General features: G+C 42.5%; 1 protein-coding gene across 1 annotated transcript in view; it reads left to right on the top strand.

Annotated features, from left to right (window-relative positions):
* LOC115083171 (protein ZNF783-like) overlaps positions 1-7307 on the top strand; it is a 71533-nt gene extending 64226 nt beyond the window's left edge. The window contains exons 3-4 of the mRNA XM_029586978.1: positions 34-130; positions 7304-7307. Coding sequence (XP_029442838.1) covers positions 34-130; positions 7304-7307 — 101 coding nt within the window. The remainder of the gene's footprint in view (positions 1-33; positions 131-7303) is intronic.
* The last annotated feature ends 5730 nt before the right edge of the window (positions 7308-13037 follow it).

Raw genomic sequence — 13037 nt, 5'->3', positions numbered from 1 at the left:
ATTGTCCAGTCTCATTTTTGCCATTTCTTTCAGAGGTCATTGAAAGGGTAGTTTTAAGCCAGCTAGATAAGAACATAAGGAATTGCCATGCTGGGTCAGACCGAGGGTCCATCGAGCCCAGCATCCTGTTTCCAACAGAGGCCCATCCACGTCACAAGTACCTGGCAAGTACCCAAACATTATTTTATTTATTTACCGACATTCATATAAAATATCACATCGGTTTACATGGAACTCGGACAACATAACAGGGAAAAAGAGGCAGAGTTACAATGAACAAGGGAAAATAACTTGGAAGAAGGAGGAGACAGATTTAAATTGAGATTAAAGTAGTAAAGAGGTCAAAGGTGACTTAGCTAGAACGTAATTAGACTAACTGGGAAGGCAAAAGGAAGTCAACTGATAGTCCAATGGTTTTAATAGATAAAATAAATACTTCAGTATATGTATGATAAAAATTGACAAGTGAAAAGAAAGTTAGTGTAAGGTGTGGCTTATGCCAGCAGGCCAAAGTCCGCTGCCAGCAGGAGTGGAGCTCCCCACTCCTCCCTTCACTTCACCACATTGGACGACAGCGTCCGGGGGGGGGAAGCCCTCTCCCGCAGCGCCTGCGACGTTAGATAAATCTCAAACTACTATTGCTTAATAATAGCAGTTTATGGATTTTTCCTCTAGGAACTTATCCAAACCTTTTTTTTAAACCCAGCTACACTAACTGCTGTAACCACATCCTCTGGCAGTGACTTCCAGAGCTTCATTATGTGCTGAATGAAAAAGAATTTTCTTCCATTTGTTTTAAATGAGCTACTTGCTAACTTCATGGAGTACCCCCTGGTCCTTCTGTTATCCGAGAGAGTAAATAACCGATTTATATTAACTTGTTCAAGTCCTTACATTAACTTGTGCAAGATGATTTCCTGGATGATAATGCCATCGTTGACCAATATTAATTTGGGATTAGAACGTTTTTTTAGTTCTTAAACTCTTACTCTCCAGTTTTGATACTATTAGGCGGGGATTTGAGAGGAGAACAAAGTATGTAATGGTGCACTTGGACATTATTGGTGCATTTCAAACCTTAAACCATCAAGTCTTTCTTTCTAAATGATATAGGAATATCTGGAACAGTGCTGAGCTGGTTCTCCTCGTAGTTGATGATAAGAATTGCTTTTGCAGTGACTGTTGTGTATGTCAATCCTCTGAGTAGAAACCACTTTGTGATCAACATCTGCTAAATAGAACAGACGTAATATCTAAGTAATACACTCTAAATTTTTTCCCTCTTCCCTCCCAAATCCCCGTGCTCAAATAGACCATAAAGCATAATTTTTGTAAAGAATTATGATTCATACAATAACTCAGCTCTCTCCCATAAACAAGACCGAACCAAAAGGGAGTACTTCCCTCATACGTCCTTAGTTGAGTTTACCTCATCCCTTCCCATGCCTCAGTTCGTCCCATGTGGGGCGTGTATATCATGAAGTGACCTGGCCAGCCCCTAGACCTTTATTTTGTTCAAGTGACCGCCAAATAACATAAGGATCCCAAACTTTGTTAAAAGCAAGAATGGTTTTCTGTTTACATGCTGTGATTTTGTCTAATTTGTATAGAAGGGGGACTTTCTGCTGTACCTCAGATAAAGGTGGAACGTCAGAAGTACCCCAATATTTAGCTAAAACATATCATGCTGTAACAAAAATATAGTAATCCAAGTGTTTAGAGAGAGGTATTGTCATGGTTTCAGATACATTCAACAATACCTGACAAGCAGTATAGATCGTATCTAAATGACTCATCTCTGATAACCACTTAAACACTCTCTGCCAAAACTGTTGAATAAAGGGGCACGACCACCACATATGGATGTAAGATCCGTCCTGGCGACATCCCTTCCAGCATATCCCTGATTTAGTCAGATATATTTTGTGTATATGCATAGGGCTATAGTGCCATCGGTATAACATCTTATAACATTTTTCTTTTAGTGAGGATGCTATCGATCCCTTCCCCACGCCTTGGTAAATAGCTCACCATCCCTCGGGTTCCAACTCCACTCCCAAGTCTTTTACCCATGCCGTAGAGAATTGGGGTTTAGCCAACAGATCCGTGTTAAGGAAGCCATAAAGTTTTGAAATAGCCTTAGTCATTTTGTTGGCTCCCCTACATAGTCCCTCAAAAAAGGTTACCCCTTGGTGCAAGCTACCCCGTACCTGTGGAGTAGGTAGAAAATGCCAAAGCTGAAAATACTGAAAATATTCACACATACCTATTCCATATCTACTACAAATGTCGTTGAACGAACATATCCCCTCTATTCCCCAGACTTGTGCTATAGTGTGAATCTGTTTAGCCTTCCAAGAGGCAAAAGCTTTTGAGTGGAGCCCCGGTTTAAAAGCCAGATTATAAAAAAGATAGGATTGTGGAGAGTAAACCTTAGAACCCATACATTTCTTTTTCCACTTATCCCATATAGCAAGGGTATTTACCATTGGCATAGCATACCTAGTGGCAACCAAGTAGACCGCGGTTGTCATATGAGGGGCTTGTAAAGGCATATCGCCCACCATTGCCTGCTCTAATTTTATCCAAATCTTGACTACTGGAGTCTTGTGCCAGTCTAATATAGCCTGTAAATGGGCCGCCGTATGGTACCATAGTAAATTAGGGACCCCTAAACCCCCCTGTCCTTTTGAGAGATACAATATTTTCCTGGATACTCTGGGAGACTGTCGTCCCCCTCCCCCCTCCCCCCCCCCCCCCCCCCCATATAAATTTCTGCAGTCTTCCCTGCCAGTGTTTTAGCTCTGTTTGTGGTACTGTGATCGGCAAAGTCTGAAACAGATATATTAGATGCGGTAAAATATTCGTTTTTAGCACCATCTTGCCCAGCCACGATATATGGTATCTACTCCATTCCTCTAATTCTTTGTAAATCTTAAGCAGTAAAGGAGTATAATTCAAATGAAAGAGTTCTTCTAAGCCTCCAAGATATATCCCCAAGTATTTTATCTTCCGGGGTGACCATTTGAAGGCATAGGCCTTCTGGAGATTTATTGCTTGGTTTGAGGGGACTGAGATTTAAAATCTCCGATTTGTCCCAATTTATCTTAAACCCTGATATGGAGCTAAATTGTGATATCTCATCTACTATCCCCGATAGTGACTTATTAGGAACAGTAAGGGAAAACAAGATATCATCAGAAAATAGGGCCATTTTGGATGTAAAACCATTTATAGCCATACCTTGAATTTCAGAGTTTTTGAAGATTCTGATGGCGAAGGGTTCTAAAAAAAAGTGCAAATAGTAGCGGTGATAGGGGACACCCCTGAAGAGTTCTTCTCTGTACCTGGAAGGATTATGAATACCCCCCATTTATCTTCAAGCATGCAAGTGGTGAATCATATAGTTTAGTGATCCAATTAATGAATAGAGGGCCAAATTGCATCCGATCCAATAATTTAAATAAATATGGCCAGTGGACAAGGTCGAACGCCTTTTCGGCGTCTATAGTTAATAGTATGGCAGGAACACGTTGTTGTTTAGCCTACTAAATGAAGTCTACCGCCTTCCTAACATTATCGGAAGCCATTCTTCCAGGGATAAATCTAGATTGGTGAGGAAAAACAAGATCTTCCACCATCCCCTTTAGCCTATCCACCAATATCTTAGCCAAAATCTTCAAATCGAGATTAATGAGGGATATTGGGCGGTAGGAGCTGCAGAGAGATGGATCACAGCCTGGCTTTGCTAAAACCGTAATTCCAGCCTTATTAGTGGAATGTGAAATTACCCCTTCATCTCTTAAAGAATTATACATATGGGTAAGATGTTCTACAAGCAATTTTCCAAAGGTCTGATAAAATTTGGCCGTATATCCATCCAATCCCGGTGATTTCCCGGACTTAAGATGTGTAAACGCATTTTGTACTTCCAGGATGGTGATTTCCTTATCTAGGCTAATTCGCCCCATTTCCGATAAGCTCGGAATAGCTATATTGTGTAAATAAGAGTCGATACCAGATTCATGGATATTTCCATCCGCACTTTACAGGTTATCATAAACATTTAAAAATCTGTCTAATTTCTTGGTTGCTGGTTAGGATATTTCCCTGTTCGTCTTTAATTTTGACTATATTATTTTGAGTTTGGTGCTTCTTCAACTTTTGGGCCAAGAGTTTTCCTGCCTTGTTGCCCCCTTCAAAGAATTTCTGTTTGACAAGATCTAATTGGAAGGCCATGGAAGCTGCATCTAGATTCGCTAATTTATCCCTTAGGCCTTGAAGAACACGCTAATGATTCTGTGTTGGATGCCTTTTATGAGCGAGTTCCGCCACTCCCAGTAGATTCATTAATAGTCCCCATTCTCTATTTCTCAATTTTTTAACATATGATGCCCTCGCAATAAGATGATCCCTTAAAACTGCTTTCAGGCCCTCCCAAATCGTACCCATAGATACTTCTCCAATATCATTAATGGCGAAGTATTCGGCAATAATGTTCTCCAGGGAGTGGACGAATTCAGTGTCATCAAGCAAAGAATCATTAAGTTTCCAATAAAGTTGACTTCTATTCAGAAACTGGAAAGATATCTCGGCCCATACCGGGCTATGATCTGACCATGTGATATGATCAATCTCCATTCTAGAGAGATTATTTATCAGACCTTTATCAATTAAAATCATATCGATTCGTGAATAAGTGTTGTGGGGTCGAGAGTAAAAGCTATAATTTCTGGATTTAGGATATCTTGTCCGCCACACATCCTTCACATCTAGATCTGCCATCAAGTGTTTTAGGGCCTGCCTATCTTTATGTGTTGTCACTGCCGATCCCCTTGAATTATCTAGGGATGGGTTGAGAGTTAGGTTGAAAAACCCCCCTATTAGAAGTTGAGCTTCCACCGTGTTTTTAAGGGTCTCAGCCAAGGTTTGAAAAAATTCCTCTTGTCCCTGATTCAGGGCATATACAGTGGCTAAGCTGAATTTATGTCCACCTATGGAAATTACCACGATTATACATCTCCCACCCACATCCTTCACACATTTAATCTCATCAAAAACAAAACTTTCCTCATAAGGATACCAACCCCAGCGTATTTAGAATCCTTCTTTGCTGCTGCCCAATACTGTATAGAATATTGGGATGAGCACATCAAACTCAAATATCTGGCAGTAAGATGTGATTCTTGAATCATAGCTGTAGCCACATTTTGCTGCTGCAATTCCTTAAATAGTAATTTGCGTTTGCGAAAAGAATTCATCCCTTTCACATTCACGGATAATAATTTAACATCCATCATTTAGTATAGTAATATATTAGAAAATTCTGTAGACAACCATTACATCTAACTAACCATTTATCCCCAGTTTCTGTCGTATATCTCTCAGCAAGGCCCCCCCCCCCCCCCCCATCCTGTCGGTAGTTAGTAGAAATGGAATCATTAGCTGAGTAGAACTGATCCATAAAATATAGGTAAATACAAAGTCTAGAGCACCCCTGAACCTCCCTCCCTCTCCTTTTACCCCCAAAACAAGTATCCCCATAGGGAGGATTGTTGTATAACATAGGAGGAAAATCAACAGGGACTCGTATCCCTCTCAATCCCACCACAAAAAACAGGATATAGGGTTAACGCTAACCACTAACTGACTCAGACTTTAGCTAAATAGCAAAATTAGTTTCCAAGTCCGGACTGAATATTAAATTTTCATAGTGAGAAAGGAAAATACACAGTAAGCATGAACCAGCTTCCTCAAGTGTCATCTTTGGAGGCTGACGGACTGGGGGAGCTCTGTTTCAGCCTGCGACCTCCCCGGTCCACCCATTGCCATCTCGGTAGCTCCAGTCTTCTCATAGCAGGGGTAGCAGTCGAATTTTTAACATCCTGCACCAAGTAGCCAGCATCTGTCAGGACTTTTGCTGCCTTGTCCATTGCCTTGATTCTGTAGGTGATACCTTCCTTAACAAATTGCAGCCCGAAGGGATATAGCCAAAGATATCCAAGTTCTTCCCGCTGTAAGAGCGCAATGATAGCACCGCATCTCTTGCCTTTTGCGCAATGTGGTGGCTGCTTAATCAGCGTAGATGGCTATAGTATTTCCCTTCCACTATAAGGTAGCTTGTTGTCTTGCTGCTTTATAGATCCGTTCTTTGTCTTGGTAGTTATGGAAGCACACTATGATATCTCGCGCTTGGTTCTGTTGTCATTGTCCTAGCGCTCTGTGTGCTCTATCAATTTTGACCGGAGGGTCTGCTTTATCAGCTTTATCAGTATCACCATCAATATCCGAAAATAAGGTCGCACATACTTGTTGGATGATTTCCTCGCAATTGGCATTTTCACTGGATTCAGGAATTCCCCGAAATCGCAGGTTATTTCGCCTTGTCCTGTTCTCCATATCTTCGATTTTTACACCAAATCATTGCAAGTAGTTTGCAGATCTTTCTTTTTTTTATTTTTATTTTTTATTTATTCGAATTTTAAACAATACAATCAAGAATACAAGAAATTACATGTCTGTGATTATGACAATGAGTAACAATACCCAATTAGTCACACCATCAAACCTCATAAGTTTTCCTAGTCCTCAACAAAGGGATACCATTTAGAAAAAGATAAGGCTTTTCAAGGAAAAGTTTAAGGTAATATAACAATCTAATACTGGGATCATTTAATTATAATATAGAGCTTATTGTTGCCTCATTGAGGGGCTACTTCTGTCGGGAGACTCTCAACATTATTATCTGAAATAAACTTAATCAAATGAGATGGTTGGAAAAAACAGTACTTAACTGATTTATAAATTATACAGCATTTGCATGGATATTTTAACTTATATTGCGCCCCCATTTGCAAAAGTTTAGGTCTTAATATAAGAAATTCCTTCCTTCTCTTTTGTGTCTCTCTTGTCACATCAGGAAAAACTCTTACATTTAATTGATAGAAATTTTCCTTAATATTTCTAAAGAATAACTTTTGAATCCACTCTTTATCTGAGTTTAGTAAAAAGGATACAATTAATGTGGAGGACTCTACCTCCTCCACATTTGTGGATTCCAACATTTCAGTCACATTTAAGGGCATAGTTATTTGAAAGTCTTGCCCTTTTTCAGTTACATTTTTCCAAGGAGGAATATAATAAATCTGAGTAAGGGGTGGGACAGCCTGTTGGGGAATTTTTAAATATTCAAGAACAAACTTATTCCACATTTCTTTAGCTGAAATATTTGGAAGCTTTGGAAAATTAATCCACCTTAAATTTTTACTTCGTGCTTGATTTTCTAAATTCTCTAACTTTCTAGATAAGTACTGGTTCTCCTTAATTATCATAAGATTTTGATCACTTAATCTTTTAGATTCCTTAGAGACATTTGCTATGGCCTGATCTCTCTTACTATTTTCTAGAATTACATTTTTCAACTTCTGATCTAAATTTTCTATTCTTTTCATAACTGGCTTCAATTGCAGTTACATTTTTATCTAAAACCACTAGGGTTTCCCAAATAACCTCTAAAGAAATTATTGTTGGCCTTATTAAAGGTAAAGGATCAACCATATCAGCAAATATCTTATCAGTACTTGAGTCCGTATCCCGAAACAGCTCTTGTCCCTCAGCAACTTCCCCTTCCGAGTTGCCAATCAAATTGGTATTTCCTGCGGCTGAATTCATAGATTTTCCTGGGCTATCCTCTACTCCTCCAATTTTCTCCAATGGAGGAGTGGCGCCTTTAGATGATTCTGATCTAATTGTCGCAGGATTCTCAGGAGGGGCTCTATTATCCGGGGACAAAGAGATCTCCAAGTCGAGAGGGGAAACCATGCCTTCCTGGATCCCCTCTAGCGACTTATCTCCCTGCAATATGATTCCTCTCCTAATGTGGGCATCCATAGGGCCCAACACTGGGCTAGCTAAAGTACCTTCAATCAACCTCTCTCTAGCTCTACGTTTCCGAGCCGAGTGTGGCATTCTCAAGGTAAAGTTCAATTTACAGGTAATAGTATACAAGAAGGTACTTAGCTTATTTAGATTGCATCAATTAGTATCCCTCCGGCGGAGAAGAAAAGTTGCGCTTTAAAAAGAGAGAGGTTCTTCGCGTGGCCTTTTGATGACAAATCCACTCCAAATCCGCACCGAAGCCGCGCGCCAGCGGCGGCGATGCGCCGCTCGGTGTTCAATTTAACACCTCCGCCGTCGCCCTCCTATGATGTCATTCGGGGGCGTGTTCGGTTAACCTCGCCGGACCACAGGGACGCTCTGGCCTCAACCAGGCCACCGGACTCCACGCTAGAAACAGTCTCTAGGTAGGCACAACTTCCCGGTCTCCTCAGTTTGCAGATCTTTCATGCCATGTTCCATATGCTTCATTTCTTCCACTTGGGCCTCCATCTGTATTTCAGTCTCATCGAAGCTTCTGCCTATGTCAGCCTTATCTTCCTTCATGTCATTGATTGCCGACATAATATCCCGTTTGTAGTTCTTGATATCAAGCCTGAGTTCACAAAACCAGAATCGAAATTCGGCTCTGGTGGGTATTGTCTCTTCTGGCTGAAGCGCTTCTCTGTTCTCATCAGGCTCAGGCCCACTGTCGTCGTCCGTATTGGCGTCTGCCATTTTGGATTTTATAGACTCCGGAGTTTTTCCCATTTTGCGATAGGAATATTGTTTAAAGTCAACCGATTTCTTCTTGGTCGTCATCCGCTTAGTTTCCTCTGTCGTGCCGTCCGGAATATAAGTTAGTAAATCGCCAAGTTACTGCGATGTAGTTGGATTATCGCCGGGCATCGGGAGGAGCTCTCATTTAAGCTTCCATCATCCCTGGTGATGTCACTTCCTCCATCCACCATCCCCAAGTTTTAGCAAAACAGGAGACTTTAGCAAACACACCCACCATGCACACCATTCACACCCCACGCATCCATCCCTATTCCCTCCCTCCCCCCTATTATGACATAATTAACCAGACTATGAGAACCCACATTAGCGAATTAACCTAGGTTGTCCATATAGGCAGATATCCAATGTCAGTAAGGGTGCATTGAATGTCCTGTGGCAACAAGGTGAAACAAACAGCCCAGAGATGACAGTATTCCTTACTCATCTTCCTACTGCCTATTTTGAAATCCATCCACTCCATCTGCATCGCTACAGCCATCCAGTGATACCAAGGTGTTAGTGTCGGCGACGTTAAGGGCTCTGTCCAAATATCTAAAATTGTGCGACATGCCAGCAGGATAGCTATATGTCCAAACCGGTCTTGTGCAGTAGAATACCTTGGCAAGATGCCTTTCAAGCATGCCATGAGGGAGCGTTCCTTGCCTCGGGAGTGCAACCGCCGTGCAGCTAGAGATAAAAGCCAGAACAGCATCCCAAAAGACATGTAAACTGGGACACGTGAACAGGCGGTGTGAGAGGGTCCCGGCTGTTTTTGTACATTTAATACACATCGAAGACGGCAGGCGCCCCATTTTATGACGCCGGACATAGTCACAAAAGGCGTGATGCGAAATCTTGAATTGTAATTCCCGAAGGGTATAATCCGGAACCAGGATGTGCAGTGATTTAAACACATGAGGATATATCCTGGTGTAACAACCTCATTCCAAACTGAAGTCCAGTAGGATGCTAGGCAGTCAATATAGGGAAATGTCCTAAGACATTTACAGACAACACCCCAACCTTTTATGGAATTCTGGGTTAAGGCCACATCAAACACCCGTTGGGCAAACTTAGCTTCCAATCCATAAAGATCTAGCGTCCATGGGAAAGTCTGAAGATAATGCCGGGCCTGTAGACAGGTGAAGAACTGCGTATTTGGAAGTTGATACAGCCGCACCAAAGTTTCATAAGGTTGTATACAAGGATGCTCCGGCTCATACAAGTGATAGATGAATGGCACACCGTGTTTGCTCCACAAAGCAAAGATCCCCCTGCACTCCTGGCCAGGTGAGAAGTCTTTGTTGCCCAAAAGAGGTAACAGTAGGGAACACAATCCAGTCACCTGTTCTTGCGCCCGTAACCACGCCAGGCTTTACGACACGGGCTAATGAGCTGTTTGGGTATATCCAGAGTCTGTACCATCTGTGGGCGTGCCTGCAACACAAACAAGGATGACCAGGGTGCCAACGTGCTTGACACCAAGCCGTCTTCGCAGTAAACACATTTGCCAGTCATCCACTCTCCCACGAAACGTAATTGGCAAGCCACGTTGTATACACGAAAATCTGGGAGTCCCAATCCTCCAGTTTCTCTGGTGTTTTGAAGGACGGCGTATTTAATGCGAGCCCTGCGCGCCCCGCCCAGAAACACTTTTGAAACCTGGAGCGTATTCCAGCAATTCTCGATTAGACAGGCAACATGGAAGCATATGTAACTTGTATAACAGCTTTGGAGCAATAACCATCTTTAACAGTGCACCCTGCCCAAAAAGGGACAAAGGAAGCGATTGCCAGGTCGCCATCAGTGCCATAATGTCTGCCACAGTTTGCCTTATATTGAGGGTACAAAGATCTTTCAGCTCCCAAGGCATCCATATCCCCAAATACTTGATCTTTCCAGGGGCCCAAGAAAAGGGGAAGTCTCCCTGCCAAGTAGGCGGCAGCTGCGCGTCAAAGGCCAAAGCCTCAGATTTTATTGAAGTTGATACGAAGGCCTGCAATATCATAAAACTGAGTAATAATTGCTGGGATACTGTGACGCGGCCGCCCCACAAACAGCAGAATGTCATCAGCAAACAAGGCAAGCTTCAGCTGGTGACCCCCCCATTACTAAGCCCCCAAAAATCTGCATCTAGGTGAAGCTTTAAGGCAAGAGGTTCTATGGCTAGAACAAACAAAAGGGGGGATAACGGGCACCCCTGACGTACCCCGAAATGCAGAGAAAAAGGATCTGTCAGTGACCCATTAATCAAAAGCCTGGTGCACGGATTAGTATGTAAAGCCTGCAGCCATTTATTTACTTATTTATGAAGTTTTATTTACCGACATGCGAGGAGCACATCGTGCCGGTTTACAATGAACTGAAAATAGGAAAAGAAATGAAATTACGTTGAACAGGGGAGGGGGGAAGGCGAGAGAAGTGCTAAAGAGCAATTAGGAGAACAGATTGGAAAGGCAGGTGAGAAACCAAATGAAGTGGTAAAATCATAAAAAGCTGAGAACAGCAGAAACTATATACATAATATACATGTAATGGTTAAATGCAGTTATACATGGAAATGAAATTTTACCTTAAGTGACTGAGCAGATGTACAATGAAGTGAAGCCATGCCACAAAGTGCCCAGACACCCCATAATGGGTCCACAAAAGATAATCCCATGATATGGAGTCAAAGGCTTTTTCTGCGTCTAGGCTAAGAATGAGTGCCTCGGTCTGGGGACGATAACTTAGGGCCACTATTAGTCTATGCACGTTTGTCACCCCCTGTCTGCCTTTGACAAACTCGGTCTGATCAGGGTGTACCAGAGAAGGGAGCACTTTGCTGAGTCTAGCCGCTAGAACAGCCGACAATATCTTAATATTAATGAGAGAAATTGGGCGATAAGAGCCCGCTTCATGAGGATCTTTACCTTTTTTGGGGAGGAGAACTATGGTAGACCTATTTTCTACAGGGTTAAGAGTTTTCTCCTCTAGAATACCATTAAAGTACTGCGCTAGTGGTGACAAGATAGGGAACCTCAATATTTTATAGAATTCAGAACTCATACCATCTGGCCCACGGCCTTCCCAAGCTTGAGGCCCTGAATGATGGCATAAACTTCACCATCTTTAATAGGGAAATTCAGGGCCTCCAAGTGGTCAACTGAAATTTTTGGCCACGGGAGAGCCTGAAAAAAGCACAAGGCGGTCTCAGGGTCACTCAGCTTAGTACTATTTAATGATTGATATGATTGATAGTAGTCAAGAAAGGTAGCCGCCATGTCCTCCCAGGAAGTCTGACCCCCCACCCCGACTACGAAGGCCAGTAATGACTGAGGATCCCAGGCGCGTACCAAATTAGCCAAGAGTTTACTGGGGCGGTGGCCATATTTATATAATTTATATTTATAGTATCATAAGGACTTGGACGCCCTCTGGTGAAGAAGCGTGTTTAGCGACTGCCGGGTACTGGTAACCTCACATTTAGTGGCATCCGACATAGTCTGTATATGGCGCGTCTGAGCGCTCCTGAGCTCCGCGGTGAGGCGCAGTATCTCAGCATTGCGCATCTTATTGCGCTTGGCCACATATGCAATTTATTTATTTTATTTATTTAACATTTTTATATACCGGCATTCGTAGGACACATCATGTCGGTTCACAATTAACTGAGAAAGGAAATTACATTGAACAAGGGGGTTTAACTGGGAGAAATTGGAAAATAATTGGATAATAAAGAACAAGGTAAATAGCGAAGTACAAGAGATAGAGTAAGCAAGCATGGATAACTTAATTGGGACGATATGGATTTAAAATTACATATGAAAACATATTTACAAAGTTGGGGGGAGGGGTGAGGGGAGAGGGTCGCCCCATAACACCACAATAATGTCGCCCCGCAACACCACCTTTCCTGCCTCCCATAACACCCGGGGGGGGGGTGACCTCTGGCGTAGCATTGAACTCAACATAGTCATCCCAGTGGCTTTTTAAATAAGTTTGAAAGATCTTATCAAAGAAGAGATCAGGTGGCCTGCGCCACGAGGCCTTATCTGGGGTACGCTGCCCTATGACCAATGCAATAGAGACTGGAGCATGATCAGAGAGTGAAATGGTGCCAATTGTGTAGCAGTCTGAACCCGGAGGAACATAGTCAGGGATTAAAATATAATCTAACCGTGACTATGAGCCATGGGGGTTGGAAAAAAAAAGTATAATCTTTGTCTCCAGGGTGGAGCGCTCGCCACACATCCAGCAGCTGCAGCTCCTGACATACAAAATATAATCCCTTCTGCAGATCCCTGGGCTCTCTCAACTTAGATGGCTGACAATCTTCCTGCTTATTCATAACCGTGTTGAAGTCACCTCCCACCACAAGCGTGTACCCAGCCAAATCACAC

Source organism: Rhinatrema bivittatum, chromosome 2, assembly GCF_901001135.1.
Source record: "Rhinatrema bivittatum chromosome 2, aRhiBiv1.1, whole genome shotgun sequence".
Lineage (NCBI taxonomy): Eukaryota > Metazoa > Chordata > Amphibia > Gymnophiona > Rhinatrematidae > Rhinatrema > Rhinatrema bivittatum.
This window is presented reverse-complemented; position numbering and strand designations above follow the sequence as displayed.